This window comes from Hetaerina americana, unplaced genomic scaffold (genome assembly GCF_022747635.1).
Source record: "Hetaerina americana unplaced genomic scaffold, ioHetAmer1.1.p SCAF_12, whole genome shotgun sequence".
NCBI classification, from domain to species: Eukaryota; Metazoa; Arthropoda; class Insecta; order Odonata; family Calopterygidae; genus Hetaerina; species Hetaerina americana.
This window is the reverse complement of record NW_027286292.1, coordinates 18,510,526-18,527,821: the sequence shown is the minus strand read 5'-3', so window position 1 is coordinate 18,527,821 and position 17,296 is coordinate 18,510,526. Positions and strand designations below refer to the sequence as shown.

The following is a 17,296-nucleotide window of genomic DNA, read 5'->3' as shown; positions in this document are numbered from 1 at the left end:
ATTTTATTTAGTCCATTATGAGCAATTATCCATAGATGTGTCCATGTTTTTATGAAATGTGAAATTTTATCATTTTGTATCATGAACGCCTTATTATCTACCTTCCTTCTTAAACCACTTCACCTCTCCTTCCTGCATGTGACCTGCTTAGGGATGAATTGTGAAAATTTTATCATTTTGTATCAAGAATGCCTTATTGTCTACCTTCCATCTTTCACCACTTCACCTCTCCTTCCTGCATGTGACCTGCTTAGGGAAGAAACCTCATCATATATTTGAAGTTAAGACAATCTTGGTTCACAGTTCATCCTTGACTCGCTCTTTTTTCCTTAGCATTGCAAATATTGAATCCCAGAACTCTACTCGTTCATCATATAAGCCAGTTTTCATTTTGAGTTCCATGCCAATATCTAAATGATTTTTGGTCTTTGAGTCATAAGGTTCCCAAGTTGTTGTTAAGGTTTCAGTCACTTCTGGAGTGGGATTTCTGAAATAAATGATTTATCTTTAAGTTCTTTCTGCAATTAAGTGGTAAGAGTTTAATTAGATTAGATAATTTCAGCTGTTAGCTAGGGTGGTTATAATGAGGATATGCAAGGAAATTAAGTAAGACTTTAAACTAAGAGTTTTTATTTAGGAATTAATGATTCTAGCTCATACAATCAGGACCAATGATGGCCTGATAATGCACATTTATTTTAAGAAAATGAAGAGGGGAATGCAATTTTATATCATTTTTCTTACTTAGCAAAAGTAAATTCACTAGTTATGGAAGAATTAAGGCTGTCAGAAATATTTGAAAAACTGTCTGTAGGCATACCCTTCTGATGCAAAGTTGGTCCACATTTTTATTAGGCGCTCTGATGTTTTTTCTTGAGGAGTCCCAGGCTTCATTTCCTTGGGGAACATTTTACTGGCAAACATATATGGAAGTTCATCAGCATGGAAAACGCCTAAAGAAGTGGATTATGTTTGAAATTTAGCTATCATCCTAGGTATTCAGTTGCTGTGTAAATATATATCTTCATATTACTTCAAAAAGGCCACTCACCTTTAGGAATATCACCTAAGATAGAAGACCAGAAACTTATTCCACCATCATATGATAATACGTAAAAATAAACTTTGGGAAAATTGCTGTAACTCAGCATTTTTGCAGTTTCAGCAACACCATGCAATATTTTATGATCCATGTCCATCTATGCAGGAAAGGGATAATTTAGACAATGGAAAACTTGATTAAATTATATTCTTGTGGTGGAAAATAAAATCAACTTTGCATTTAAATTACCTCATAAAATTTGTGATGCAGAGAGGTATCGACAGTATCATTTTTAAAGTAAAAGTCATGTATTTTTGCAGTTATTTCATCATCCTTTTCTGGGTCAAACTTATACCCCAAATACATGGGAAGGTACTTGTATAGTTCATACTTAATATCTTGAGAGAGCACTGGGTGTCTCAGGAGTACTGAAAGAAATAAAATATTTTGTGTGATTAAGTACCACCAAGTTTTTCATTCACAAGATTTAGGATTATTATGAAATGTTTTGCACTCACAGGTGGAAAATAATACCCCTTCATCTGAGGTCACACCCATAATATATTTGACTTTGTTTAATTTTCCATCTTTCATCATTTTCCTTGGGTCATGTGGAAGGAAAGCTTCCTTTCTTTTTCCTTCAGCTACAGGCACAAAGGGATTAAACATATCTGTTCCCCATTCCTAATGAGATCAAAACTTATGGATTAAGCATCTTATAAGTTATGCCATAAATTAAATTTATCCTAATATTTAAAAAGATTAAATAATCTTATTCAGGATTTATTGATAAGAAGAATCATTTTTTTTACTTTATATGACAGCTTAGACAATTGTTAGTTTCCAGTAACTTTGTGGTGCTGTTTTCAAATTTAGATTTTAAAGATAATCATGTAAGATCATCATTTGCTAAAGATTATCTTTGGCATTTTTAGTTGTGATGACTGTTTTTTCATCTTATTTTTCCATGCATGTATGTTAGAAAGAATTAGGTTTCCGGCTCATCTCATTTACAGATATACCAAAAACAATAAGCCTTAGCTATGCAAACAGTGAATTATTAAAGTATAGCATTGAACTTTTCATACCTGGAAAATGCCATTTCAAAAGATATTCAACTATCGAAAGTTTGACTTATAACTTCCAAAGATGATATGCATGAAAGGGCAACAATCACTTCAAACTTAAGGATGCTAGTCAGTTTACTGAGCTGTAAACATGAGAATTTTGTACCTACTTTCATTCTGTTTGTGGTCATAACAATTCTCTCTGCAGGATGTCCTCGCATGCAGTTTACCATTTGTGAGTGTATACCCTCTTCTTCACATCCCAATAGCTCTGCCAAATGAAGTGTATGTTTTGGTGCTTCATTAGTGAAGGCCCATGGGTTCAGTGCTGAGCCACTTTGAGATATTGCTCTATTGAACAAACCTATACCCATAAAAATGAGAAATTATAATTATGACACATTTTTTAATCTTCAATTTATTATGGGCTGGTATTCCTAATCCTTTGAGGGCAAACAGAACTTCACATTCTCTTTCTAGATTAAAATTGTATGATGCCTTTGCACTAATGGGATTGAATTCCCTTTTTATGATTCTTGTGCTTTTCATGTGATTCATGGCTCAAAAGAGTTGTTAATACAACACACCAACATAATGCAAGAAAGAGCTCAATTTCATAAAAAAGTGGTCCAGATTGTCAACTCAGGAAACGCCATCACCAGACTGTTTTTGTAGGTGGACCTATGCCTAATATGACCCTTTGACAATAGTAGTTTTATGCACATAAGTACTATTATTATAGGTAATCTATTGGTTAAGGTAGGTTTTGGATTAGCACAAGCTACAAAATAATACAGTGGCAATTCCCTTGTATCTCCTAACACACCAACTCAACATGCTATTCAACAATAAGCCCCTCATAAACTGCATATTCTTCCTTTATTCTGTCCTAAAACCCTATCCTATTACTACTCCTTTCTGGCTTGCCCAACATTCTCACCTCAGTCACAGTCTTCAACATCCCATTGCCCATCAAAATGCTCTACATCCATCTTTCCTGCTTCCTTATGATTTCTACCAACTATTCCCTCTCCTTCCCCACCCTGCCTAGCTCTTCTTCAATTATTTTCCTCTCTGTCCACTTAACCTTCTCTATCCTTCTCCACACCCACACTTCAAAAGCCTTCAATCTATGCCCTCTATCCTGCTACAATGACCATGTTTCCACACTACATAACTACGCTCCATATCGAAGTTTTAACGAACCTTTTCTTAAAATCCTTACTCAGTGTCCCTGCCATTGATTCTGTTCTCCTTGTAAAAGCTTCTTTGCTTAATGCACTTCTTTTCCTTATGTCCCCACTACTCTGACCATTTTTGCCCAAATTACTTCCAAGATGCGTAAACTGTTCCACCTGCTTCAGTTTGCTGCTTCTGCCTCTCCTATTTCAATGTTTAGCTAAGCCTTTCTCTTTCTGGAAAATTGCATAACTTTTGCTTTATTACCAATTATTCTAATTTCATATATATTGCACTAAATTTCCAATTTACTCGGCAATACTTGGAATCCCTTGGCTGACTGAAAAACTAAAGCTTGGTCATCAGCAAAAACTAAGTTATTTTCTGAATCCTCTGCCAAATTTCATTCCTATCTCCAGATCTTCCCATGCCTATTTAATTATTTCCTCTGCATAAATGATGAATAGCCTCGCTCATAGTGGGCAACCCTGCCTTACTCCTCTTCCTCAAACTGTCCATCCAGACTAACCATCCCCCGCTCACACCTGAGCAGCCTGGGACATGTAAAGGTTACGGATTAGTCTCCTATCCATCCAATTTATTCTTATTTTCTGCAATATATTCATTAGTTTTCCCAATTCACTCAAACAGGCAAGTACATCCTGATTGTGTTCTATTGTCCTCTCTATTAGTGACCTCATTACTGCAATGGTATTATGCATGCCTCTCCCTTTGCTGAACCCCTGAACTGATCATCTCCTAAGTAATCATTTGCCCTGTTCTCCATCCTCTTATACTAGGAGATTATCCTGAGATTCATAGAAGTTTGAAAAGTGCTTTCATACCTTTTGAAAGTGGTGATAACAAGTGGAAGTGGACACTAGCAGCACCTGCACTGTTTCCAAAAATTGTGATTCTTATTGGATCTCCTCCAAATAAGGCAATGTTTGCTTTTACCCATTTCAATGCCATTACTTGATCTTTGAGGCCATTATTTCCTGGGACAACTTCATCTCCAGTGCTTAGAAACCCTAGAAAGCCAATATATTTTTCTGAGATCACTAAAAATAATTATTCCATTACACTTCTTCCAAGGTTTGATATCTTAAACATATGTTCTGGTCCCTTTCACTCCATATTTTGGCAAAGAAAATATTAAAAATTGAGAATGGAGGAAGCAGGGTTTAATCATGGAATTTCTAAAAGGGGCATGGAGGGCCATTTATCCATAACCACACTCCTCAGTTATCAGTCCAAAGACTGTTGAGAGGCTAAGTGTAGAGTTCATTCAATAACGGTCAAACAACATTTATTATTCACATATCAGGCTAGGAGAACCACTCCTTTCCCTGCATCACCTGTGATTTTCCAGGTGGAACAAGTACCTGAAAAAAATCACTTGATATTGGTGAAGTCTATGGTGCTCAGGGGTAACATCGAGAATCAAACAGGCCTTCTAGTTAATAGCCCAGCACTCGAACTTGCTGGGTTACCATTTCCCCTCAATTACCCATATGAGTAGTTTTTACATCTAGCTGCAATTTTGTTACGGTCACCATAATTTTGGGAAGATTATCATTTGCTATTTTTTTAATTGTTGACCCTATCCACTGTTGTCATGATATGATAATATGAAAGCTCTTTCATGTAGAGTAGGCTCTTACTCCATCTAAAGGGTACCTGGGGTCTTGTGTGTGTATTATTTCACTTTGTCTGACTTTTCTTCTTTCATGTGTAAGATAATTATTCAACCCCTATCTCATCTTAGGGGCAGCTGGAGCACCATTGAAAACTAGAAACTGAAATTAAACCCATGGGTAGCCACCAGACTTCTACATACTATTCTCACTAGTACATTCCTTGGGTAAAATTAACTTTCATTACATTGAGAAATTACTCTCATACACAATAAAATGTATGTACATGATGTTAACACACCACTTCTGACCAAAGGTAGATGATAAAATTTTGCTATCTTGGGATAGATGAAAATGGATCCAATCCAGCTACATTACAGGGTTTCAGAGAATGGATTACACTACACAGGCTAGAGATGACTGTGGTTGCCTGAGTAATTGCTGTGTACTGACTGAGCTCTTTACTCTGTATTAGTAAAAATTCAATTTTTAGGTTTCTCGATGATGGAGGTCATTTGCACCTTACTGTATCTTTATTAAGAAAAGGAAAGGAAATCAGAAAGTTTAGAATATACTTGTGCTGTTTTCTTTGATGATACATCTTTTATGAAAATATTTAACAACTATATCTAGGGTAAAAAGTAGTAAACAATCAGGAATAGGTCGGCTTCCCTTAAAATCTACTCCGTATATGGATTCAGGGTTATTACCAAGAATAATATTAAGATGTTCCCTAATATTTAGTGATTCTCTTATTGCCTCATATTTTTTATGTATCATCAGGTGGAAAACAGTTAGAAGGGAATTCACAGACATCACATCATGGTTCAGCTTTCTCTTCTTTGAAGAGATTCACGTGGCTTAAGGTGCAATGCCTTACCCTCAGACCTCCTCTCACTGCTGTTTCTTAAAGAAACGTGTCCAAAGCAAGACTTTATGGGTTTTACAGCCTGAAGCTTGTCATTGTTTGGTGCATTCCATTTTGTGCTTCACTGAGCCACCGATATACTTCTCAGCTTAAATTTTAGATCTTTTGCCAGTGAGGAGGGCAACTGCACATACCACTTATTTAGTGCTTCTTTTGCTGTTGTATTGATCATTTCATTTCCTGATATTCCAGCATGCCCTAGAACCCACAGGAATGGTATTTGAACATTCCAACCTTCTAAGTTCAAGAGAGTTGACTGAATGTCCTGAAATATAGGTTTCGAGAGGTAGTATCTAGAAAAGGATTGTAATGCACTAAATGAATCCATGCAGATGAGGAAGTATCTGTTATTGTAGTGGTGTTTGTAAAGGGCAAGTTCAATATGAAGAGCTCAGCAATGGAAAAACAAACTAGCCAAGGCTGTAAACTTTACAGGCACCGAGTTTGTTTAAGGGGTTAGGTAAAAACAAGATGACAAGTTAGAGGACAATTGAAAATCACAGACTTGATCACTCGGATGTGTTTGGGAAACAGTGACCCATGTGTACCTCAACCACATACACACTCAGGGTTTGCAAGGATTTCTCCTATGCCAGTGACCCATTAATCACACAGAAAATACAAAAAGATGAATTTTTTTTCCATTGTTTCACAGCCGTTGCATACACCCTGATAGCATTCATTCTCCTGCTCAGGCATGCACCCATAAAAACATATTTTGCTAAAAGGTTTATCCACCCTTAATGGAGGGATTGGTAAAGGTGAGCAGTGACATCCAGCTCGTAATCATTGGGAAGGAAAATTACAGAGAGAAACCCAAAAGCAGCAGTCTTATGCAAATAAATGCCATAAGTTTTCATTACATCTAATACATGATATACTAAATATTGAGATATTTCCATATGGCATCTCAGAAGAGGTGGCAACATCCCTGAAACATTCAATGAATTATTATATTGAATCCATTACAATGGTGCACATTATAATACCCACTACACAAATTTTTCCCTATACTTCACGTATTTCAGAAATAAAATTACTTACATATTGAAGGCTGCTTATGGTATATTAAAAATAATACTAATAGCAAATACTGAGGAATTACAATGCTACATTTGCAAATTTCTCATACCTAAGGCACCAAGGCGGTAGTTCATGGTGACTAGAACAATGTTTTCATCAAGGAAATAATCTGGTCCATACAACTCAGAACCACCAGATCCTTGAATAAATAGACCACCATGGATCCAAACCATTACTGGCATATCATTTTCATCTTTCCCAATAGGAATCTGTAAATATATGAAAAATTAGTAATTTTCCTCTAGTGGTTTAAATTTAGCTACTGATTAATGGTTGAAAACTAAAATTGCAGCAACATTCAAGCTGAGAGGTGACAGTTATGAGTTTCCTATGGATTCAATTTTAAAAGAGCACTGTATACCTAAAAGTCTTTTTCAGAACTTAGCAAAATATTGAAATAAAATTTTTTTAAATTTAGCCAGGGAATTCAGTATCACAATCTAACAAAACATACATGACAAATTTCTGAAATACAGGCATGTCATATGGTGGTTTTTCCCAGGCATATATGACTCGAGTGAATGAATATAATTGAAATGGTTTCGTATCACTTAATTTATTTTAATCAATTGAAATTTTAACTGTGAAACTACAGTTATTCAAATTAATGATTGGTTTGTCCAACTATATGCTCTATGAACTATGTGCTCTGATCTTATTTTGATGGCATTTGACTTCATGTAATATTGGCCAACCAGATCAGGCTGGTGGGTAATGCACACACTAACAAAAACAAAGTTCATGGGTTTCATCCATGCCGCTGCACTTGTGTTGTTAAAATTGGTGGTTCAGTACTTGACCTGAATCAATTTAATCAGATAACAAGCCATGAGTGTCTTAGTGAAATCTCAGGGGCACACAATTCACCAAAGATGTGTGGAAGGGAAAAAAATATCTTGGAAAGATTTTTGGGACATGCTAATTCAAGCTGAATACCTTTGGTGTAAAGACATTGAGAAATAAGCAGTCATCATTTCCAATAAATTGATTGGTGAATATATCATTTTGAGGGCAAACATTTCCTTCTTCAGTGGTATTTTTCACATCTGTCCACGCTTCCATTGGCTCAGGAGCCTGTAAAGATAAATGGCTTTTAATGGTATTAGTTGCATGAGTAATCCTTATTCAGTGAAAAACTATGCAAGTTTGACTTTTTATTCTCTCATTGGATTGTTTGCTATAATTGCAAATCATTGTCGATAGTTTAGATGGGTATAACAATTCCATTTACAATGATAAAATTTGCGTGTCACAAGGTTATGTACAAAGTATAAACAATGAATATACGTACCAATCAGTAAGTCTTGTGCCCAGAAAACACATTGACAGCATTTAGCAGGGATTAACTGAAGGTTACACCAGTATTTGAAGTTGTGTCCTAATTAGTAGCTATTAGTTTGTAAAATTTATGGTCACACCAAAATATATATGATGATGGCCCATGAATAATAACCTTAATTGGCAGCGGTAAGCTTTTTATTCATCAAATTAGATGTAGCCTTCTGCATCAAGGATATTAGCACTGGTGATGATTAATAGCACAATTGATTATGAAATTGTTAATTTATTTTTGCTCTTGAGTAACTCACTTGAAGCAGAAACCTAATATGTGAATATTAGGTTTCTGCTTCAAGCTTTCACACATTTACTAGGAACATGGTGAACTAAAAATGCCTTTTATTATTGGATAATAAGGACACAGAGTTTGGCTTACTCAAGAAGACTTTGCCTTGGAGATGGAAATGAAGTGAGTAAATGAATCCATTTTCTGATGGTTTAATCTTTGAAGTGTGACAAATGTACTCCAGCTACTCTTTAACTAGAGTTGAGTTCATCGCCTATAGTGACCCTTTAACCCATTTCTAAAATGGGTTAAAGGGTCACTGATGAGTGCAGATTCCTGCCTAGAATAATGATCTTCTACGGACAACTTGAAAATGTTGCTTACTCTTATATGGGTTAGGAGAGCTGACTATGGGGATAATATGACAGGGACAAGAATCTCAGATGTGAGAAGAGAATTTGTGGCACATGACCCAGCAAGAGTTTCTCTAAATGCTACTGCAACCATTCACTTTCCCTTATCCTTTATATCCTACTCCTTCTGTACATTATTTCCCCAATCCTTCAAATATCTCAGTATTATAAGCTTTGGCTTCATCTATAACCTGGTAATTTTGAGCATGATTAACCTAACGTAGACCTACTCTGGACACATCAAGAAATATCACTGCAATTAAAACCAATGCTTGCTGTGAAGGGAAAGAAAAATTGCATTAATGCCCACATTAAGTAGAATTAACAAAGTTGCATTTTTTCTTTCCATAATGGATAAGTTCCACAAAGTCAAGCCTGAAATCGCCAAGTTTGCTATGAACTTAAAAGAAAGAATATACTATACGAGGGTGGTCTGAAAAGTTTCCGACCTAACAAAGATACAAGACATTTTTTCTGAAATTTTCTGAGGTCGGAAACTCTTCAGACCACCCTCGTACTCAAAGAAAGAGATAAAGTTTTATAATTGATATATTTTTCATAACTCACAGGTATGTGATAAACATCATCAATAGAAATAACCCATGCAGAATAGTGAAATAGGTAATAACAAAATATTTCGATTCAGTGGAAGTATCTGAATAGATATTATCAAAAGCAAGCTTTCCCTAACTTTATAGAAGTACAGTATATCCTGTTCTGCTACCAACCATAACACACACATTAAGGTGGGCAATTGTTACCTTAAGGCATGATATGACCATCCCTTATGGCTAGGGAGTTGATGTGAGTTATAGGACCCCTGAAAAATCCCTAATAATTCTCAAAATGCTTCTCTATATATAACAATATATCAATATCAACCCAACCAGATACTGGCATAAACCTGAAAAATCTTTCCTGGACACCTGGACAAGGGACCCTAATACTGGGACAATCCCAAAACTAGCCCAGTCTCATAGGCTGTCAGGGAGATATTGCCAAAAAGACACATTTCGCAGCAATACCGCTTCATTCATTTGAACTCTTTGAATAAAATATTATAGAGCAAAGATTAATAATGAAACTAAATTGAATATTAATTTCAAACTTACTACAATTTTTGAATAAAATAATATCAATTTTTCAGGGCACCAGAGAAAAAATATATCACTATCAATCAAATCAATTGTCTAACATGAAACTAATGTGAGTCAAGATTTCAAAAATGATTCTTTATAATGCAGGAAGTTTGTAGCCAGAATATGCTTGCAAAGAGTCCTAGCTGCCAAGCATCAGATGATTCCCCCTTGAATTAACAGTACAGCACAGCTTTGGTGAGGTAATTATGAACACAGATGTATGTATTTGGCATGGCAATTCTTAACAGTCTGAATTGAAACCAGCAAAATTTTGCTGGCCTGTAAGCATTTCAAAGGTCTGGTGCTAGGTCTCTTATTCAAAATGGTAGCGTAGGGACAAATACTGCTACAAGTGAAAAGTGACTGCATCTAATCTTTCAAGGTGAATACAAGGACCACAGATAACGAAATATTCAGGCAAGCTGCATTGGAAAGAAATTGCATCAAAATATTTTGTGGTCAGAGGAAAAACTACTGATACTCCTTCCTTATAATTACAGTCACTTCTTCGAATTTCCATTTCCTAATCCATTGCCCTGGCCTTATGTTTTTAAATTGGGCCCTACACTTTATGGCTACTAAATTGTGAGTCTGCATCCACTACCGGGGCACTTTGCGAATTGAACATGCTGTTCCTGAATCTGTGCCTAACCATTATATAATCTAAATGATACATTTCTGAGTCATCTGGCATTTTCCATGTACATCTACGCCTCTTGTGGTGTCTAAACCGAGTGTTTGTGATGATTAACCCTTGTCTCCTGCAGAACTCAATTTCTTCCTCCCCATCGTCATTCCTCATACCTAAACTGTAATCCCCTCCTTATCATCATTTCTTCCATTCAAATCCTCCATCACTATTGGATGTTTTTGAGCAGGAACACACCCTATTATGTCCTCTTAAGTGATCGTATGCTCTATCAACTTCTTCTTCCTCATGATTGGTTGGTTGCATGTATACCGGAATAATGACCAAGTTCATCACTTCTGCTTTCACCCGTACTATCACTATTTTATACGTGGCTTGCTCTATGTTGACTACGCTTCATCCAACCTTTTTATTCATTATTATAGCAACACCTCGCTGACTCTCATCCCCTCTGCTGTACTAATATTACTCTAGAACTATCACTCCAGTAATTCCCATTATCCTTCCATCACACCTCGCATCAACCTAAAATAGCTATATTTCCTCTTTTCATCTATCTCTTTTTATTATCTAATATTCTTTTACTCAAGTAATATTATTTTACTTATTTAAATAAAAAATAGAAATTAAAAAACTAGTGGGTGTCACGCTGAGGATAAAATGAGTATTTTCACGGGTCACTTTTTCCCTGTGAAAAGTCAGAACTGCATTTGGAAATGTGATATTGGGAGCACACAGGAAAGTAGAAGCACACAATCTGTGCACTTCGTCAGCCGACCATCAGGTTGCAAGCTTGCCTTAATGGTTTAGTAATGTGCCAAAGTAGCAGTAGAAGTAATACTGTCCAAATATCGCAAAACATTCCTCGGCGATCGATGTAGAGAGATGAAAAATCCACGACGCAGGTAGTGAAAGTGATAAATTCGTCAATTCATTGTAAAAATATGGGAGGGGATTGGCTTCTTTCGAGTACTATATTTATGATGGAAAAATGGGAATAGTCGTCATTAAACGCTATTGTGACACCTGGAAGATGTACATAGAGCACTGTCCAATTACGCGCGATATATGTATACACTGTGTTAACAACGCATTCACTGCGACTGTTGTGTAACGGGAAGGAGATTTTCCACGGACGCTATTTAGAGTAAATGTAGAAACGATTTTTAATCTCCCATCCCAGCCTGAGCCCGCTAGCGTATCTTTTGTGACATTGTAATTTTTCATTTCCTTGACTTAGAAATGTTGATAAATAAAATGTTCGGTGCCAAAAGAAGGGTCCGTTAAGTTAAACTTTCGCGAACGATGCGAGCAATTCAATTGCCTATAATAATTAATTTTAGAATTCAGGGATCGTTCGAAACCTATATTTACAGAAAAGGGTGCAAATGTAGACTTCGGGCTGTAGAATGGTATTCAGTCAATACGTACTTTACACGGTAGACTTCCTATCATAGAAATAAAACTTCAGAGCCAGCCGTGAAGCCTTTTATGCGGTAATTGACAGAGAAATCCGGAAGAGTTAGATAAAATAAATAAGGCCAACCCCGGCAGTGGCACCCTCAAACTGCGTTTTCAAGAAGCGATGTCTTTCCCGCACTTGCGCTCTGGAGCTCGATGGCCAAAGCGCGCGCTGCGCGAGGTGTCCACTGGCGCAGAAGAGGGAAAGCGAAGGAATTTCAACGCGTTGCACATGGTCCGCTCCTCGGGCCTCAGAGCATCCACTCCTCGATGAGAAGGAGCTTATCGTACAAAAACGAGGCGCAAAACTGCGATGAGCGGAACCTGGCTTGACTCTTTTGCCCGTATATCGATGCATTCGCTTCTCCCACTAAAAAGCCAACCCTTATCAGATTGAAGAACAAACGGCTTACCTTAAACCGCAAATTGTCTACTGGAGGTTTTGCATATGGGATTCCTCGGTAGGCCAAAATCTTCCTTCCTTTGGCAGAGAAGAGGAAGGAGCCCTGAATTTTGCCTTTATCAGTATTCACCGTGGGTACTCTGTCAAGTTCAGAGCCTTCTGTCCACCCGATGAATAAATATATAATGAAGATATACCTAAATCCCCAGTGATTAGTTGTCGTAGACATCGTCTTTCGAACCACTCGTGCAGCAATGCACAATATCATAAGCATACTAGCAGCATTTGCTCGTATTCTATTTCTTAGATTTAATCAATCCTCATACCCACTTCGTTAAAGTAAGCATTCTTTTATCAGAACGACCTCCTACTCTCCTCGTCTTTTATCTCAGAAAATTCTCAAACTCAGCATTAGTATATAAAATGCGAGCTAGTAAGATCAAACGAGTGGCTCTGTTGATTCAAATCGCGAGTAATGAGATTCTTATTGCGTGAATAGCGACTCTTTGCGGGCGTTAATAGTAGTAAAACACCTATGAAAAATACATCTGAGCACCGCTACATGTAGTGTTCGGAGGAAATTTTCGGCACATGCTTGAAGGAAGAACATTGTACCTCGCATTCTGTTGCTTCGCAGATTTAACATCTTTCTGCGACACTTAAATGCACTATTTAATTCACACGTTTCGAAGAAGTCGTCGAGCCCTCCGTTTTTCCTATATTCCGTATTACGTACTGCATCAACCTCGATCTCCTCATTCGTTCAAAACCTTTCCAAAATCTACGAAACACATATCCTAATCATGTCACCTTTATTGTTCACAGTAATTTATAATGTCGACACCAATTCCTCTGCCCAAACTGATTTTCGCCGAGTTGCTTGTTCGCCCGATTACGTAACCTTTTATTCACGATTATCAGAACATTTGTTGCACGTGAAATTCATCTAACATGAGTCCTGTGTCATGTATAGTCCTCTTAAACGGACGCTTTTCTCTTTTTGAGAACAGATTTAAGTTGATATTAGGAAATATTCTTGTTAAAATAAAACCATAAACACAGTCATCCACCTGAAAGTTGGTTTGGTAGGTAATGGTTGAGTTCGAGTTCACCCAATACTAGGCCCGACGGCGTATGAAATTCACCCATCAGGGTATGGGGCCAGATCCTTACCCTGTGCCGCCCAAGGTTTCCCAGGAAGTGCTAGTACCAGAATAATCGCACAGCTCAGATGAAGCTGAGTGTGTTCAGAGAGAAGTGCCCGGGAATCGAACCCGGGACCCTGGGTCCAACGCTCTACCGCTGGAAACTATTTCCTCATAAATGCTGAGCATTAGTCCAAAAAAATCTTCCTTCCATCACTACCAACACTCTTTAGTTTATGTTCGTATACATCATCTATTCGTACTCCCTTGTTCATCTTCATCTCCTTCAGTGTTTTTTCTATCTCACTACCTGGTACCCCTGGGGGGCCAAGCCTGCAACTTATCTCTTCTGGAGAAACGTTAAAAAGTTTCCTTCTCTAGATATCTCCGGATGCAAGTCCGTAACTGGACTAGATAACTTTTTCTGCCAACCTAAAACGGAGAAATGTCATGTGACATGAGTGCATGAAAAATTCTAAATACGAACTGTATCGTAATGGAAAAGAGCTGTGGCGTAATTTTATTAACCAATGAAACTCAAATCGTATCTTCTTAGTAGCGGGAAAAGCAATCGACTTTAGATTGTTTTTCGTAGAACTTCATAGTAAAAACAGATTTTACGAGTCAGAAAACGTGGAGACAGTAATGGAAATGTAGTTAAGGAAATAAAGGCCATTTTCTGCGTTAAGCTGTTCATAATTATGGTAATGATATCATGAAATTATCGTACACCTTTTTAGTGAGGGTAGCGCTCGAAAAGCTAGATTTAATCACAGGCAGATGTCGACGATGATCAATTTTATGTTGGAAAACCTATCATTTGCACAAGGGTAGTTCGAAGGAATGAGGAGGAAGGCGGGTATACAGGATAAATGGATGAGGTTGGCGCTGCCACTAAATAGCCAAGGCTCGCCTAAGGATGTGGCCCTTTGGATGAGAGTGCGTAATTTACCATTCATTTATGTTTCAGTGTTGTAATTCTGAGCGCCTCTTTTTAACTTGTCTGTCACATTTTAAGACATGGAAAGATCTTAAGGCCAAAACAAGACCGAAGAGGGCCAAACAGAATGCGGCCAGATCTAGGACCGGGAATATAGAGTAATGAAAACATTGTTATGATCTGTAAGTCATTTACCTCTTTTCTTGTAATTTTAAAATTCTTTTTCGTTGCAAAACTATTTGTTTTTCTTCTGTAGATCAATATGTCACCGCTGATATCTGCTGAACAGTTAATAATATCCATTATTGGAGCAAATACGAGCCAGCCTCTCTAATAGACTACCGAGTTAGCTGTTACACCCAGGGCCCAGGCTTTAGCATCTATTTCAATTCCCTTTCTTTTGTTATACTGACTGGCCTAATATCCTTCTATTAAAGCTCTTCCGAGCATTATTCACACCTTTAGAAGAGTACTGGCACATTCCTCATTGACGAGTTTTCTAGAACATTGCTTTAAGGAGACATGCCACATCGTTCACATTAAGCCATAGAGCTAGCTCATTTGTGTTGATAGCGTCTCTCAAGACGGCCTTGATTTTTTTTTACTTTGGGAGCGAAGTCACACTGGATTATCTCGTTTGGCTCTCTCTTCCCCCCCTATCTTTAGGGGGAACACAAGTAACTATAATATCGCGCAGCTTAAACACGCTCTCGTTCGAATTGCTTAACATGCAATTTTCTCAAAAAATACAATTCTTGTAACTTCCCTGTTTTCAGAACATTATTTCGTAAAAAAGTCATTGCTTTGGTTCCAATTTCGTGTCCGTTTTATGTATTCATTAGAAATTGATTAAATTATGGATTCTACTGATAACTACGGAATTACATTTGCTCAATCAATTTCCGGTCGTAGATTTGAAAATTTGCTAAAAATCGGCGTCTTCTTCTGACGTGAAGACGCTGACTGCAACGCCAGTCAGTATAACTGCCGTCCTCGCAAAAGGATCGACGCGGAAGAAATCCCGGTAGATTTGAATCTTCAATCGCTACACTCTGCGGAAGCCTACGCAGAGAAGGATAGAGAAATGGGCGAATCCAGTATCAAATGAGGAATTGACTCACCCTAGGCTTAGAAATTATTTTGTCAGTACACTGCAGTATTATGTTTACCTTTGAATAAATTATGTCATTGAATTTCCAAAACAATTTATTTATGAAGTAATCTACCTATTTACAACTTTCCACGGTAATGCTACTTGGTTATTGTGTACAGTGACTTCGAATTAAAAAGGTTGAAAAATTGTAGCATTAAAAATGACGGAGCAATTCCATACCTTATTGAAAACAACATTTTTGGCAAATTTAACTTTCAAAATACGCTTGGGTTAAAATACATTTACTAAAGAGTCAATTTTAAGTATCTCTCGAAAAGTACCCCTCGGGCACATATGTAAGACTCGTGCTTGCACATCATATGTACTTCAAATCAGGCGTGGCAATGAGGCTCGATTTTTTTCGCTCAGTCATTGGAGGAGAGCGAATAAGTTAACTTTAGAAGTGATGATATTACTTCCAACTTTAAATTCAGCAAATCTCGATTTTCGCACTGTCATTTTTCTATTTCTACGTTGCACCCGGTAAGTCAGCGGTAGGGTGTGTGGCAGGGGGTGATTACACGCCAGGCATGCATCATCAAAAATGAAGTTTAGCTAAATATTTAGGAACAATATTTGTGTGAAATAATTCAAATAATGTAGTCGATGATAACTACAAGTACATGCAGTATAGTATATTAGTGAAATTTTCATATGGGAGTGGCTGTTGGTAACAAGAAGGGCTATAAATTATAACTTATATGAAATCGAGACAATATACTAGGCAAATTAGAATGAAACAAATGCTTTTCCCGTTAATGTGGCCCGGTACAGTTATCTCATCCTATATATTTAGCGGGAAAAATGACATCTTAATCTATTTGTTCTACATTTAATTGCTCCAATTTTACTATCGTGATTTCTCGTACCGTAGTACGATGGAGCTAATAACACATTTTAATATCATACAGCGCCCTTCCAATTTATGCAAAAGATTTAATCTGTAATTTAATTTTCTCTCCGTGAGTGAATCCTAACCTAGTCCCTCTAGTAATCTTGACTCGCCACTAAGTTGATCAAATAGCGTTCTGGAAATATATTTGCTCTATGCTACGTTATCGTTATATTTCATGAGATGTAATTGCTAAAGTGACCTTTTTCTCAGGACTAAGGATAGCTCTGTAAATCATTACATCGTCGGCAAATTAACGTATCTTACTATTAGCCCCGTAGTTAAAATCATGAACGGAAAGAAGGAATGAAAGAGGTCCGATAACACTTCCCTGGGAAACACCTGAAATCAATGCTACTTTTTAGAGTTAACAATTCTATGACTGCTCTTTGTACGCGACAATAAAAAAGTCTTTAAGCCCGCCTAGGATATTTTTATATGTACCATAGGCTTATGGATTTGTGAGTAGTTTGCTATGGGGCACGCCGCTTAAGGAATTTTTAAAGTCAAGAAAAACGGCATCAACTACAACTTTTTTTCTCCTGTGACTCAAAAAAATCTCCAATGAAAAATTCAAACTTTCTCTCGCAAGATCTACCCT

At 37.1% G+C, this 17,296-nt stretch overlaps 1 protein-coding gene across 1 annotated transcript; it reads right to left on the bottom strand.

Moving 5' to 3' along the window:
* Positions 1-12,827, bottom strand: LOC139685882 (esterase E4-like). The gene is made up of 10 exons (XM_071583010.1): positions 12,576-12,827; positions 7,873-8,010; positions 6,986-7,145; positions 4,134-4,319; positions 2,280-2,473; positions 1,561-1,726; positions 1,292-1,470; positions 1,052-1,199; positions 821-953; positions 1-487 (listed from the first exon to the last, which is right to left on the bottom strand). Exons 1-10 carry the CDS (start codon positions 12,792-12,794, stop codon positions 298-300), a joined length of 1,713 nt encoding a protein of 570 aa, XP_071439111.1. The 5' UTR covers positions 12,795-12,827; the 3' UTR covers positions 1-297.
* Positions 12,828-17,296: the final 4,469 nt, after the last annotated feature.

Coding starts and splice junctions, on each gene's coding strand:
- LOC139685882 (XM_071583010.1), bottom strand. CDS start 12,794: ATGTCTACGACAACTAATCACTGGGGATTTAGGTATATCTTCATTATA. Junction 1,200..1,291: donor TGCATCACAAATTTTATGAG/GTAATTTAAATG, acceptor TTTCCTGCATAG/ATGGACATGGATCATAAAAT. Junction 954..1,051: donor CTTAGGTGATATTCCTAAAG/GTGAGTGGCCTT, acceptor CCACTTCTTTAG/GCGTTTTCCATGCTGATGAA.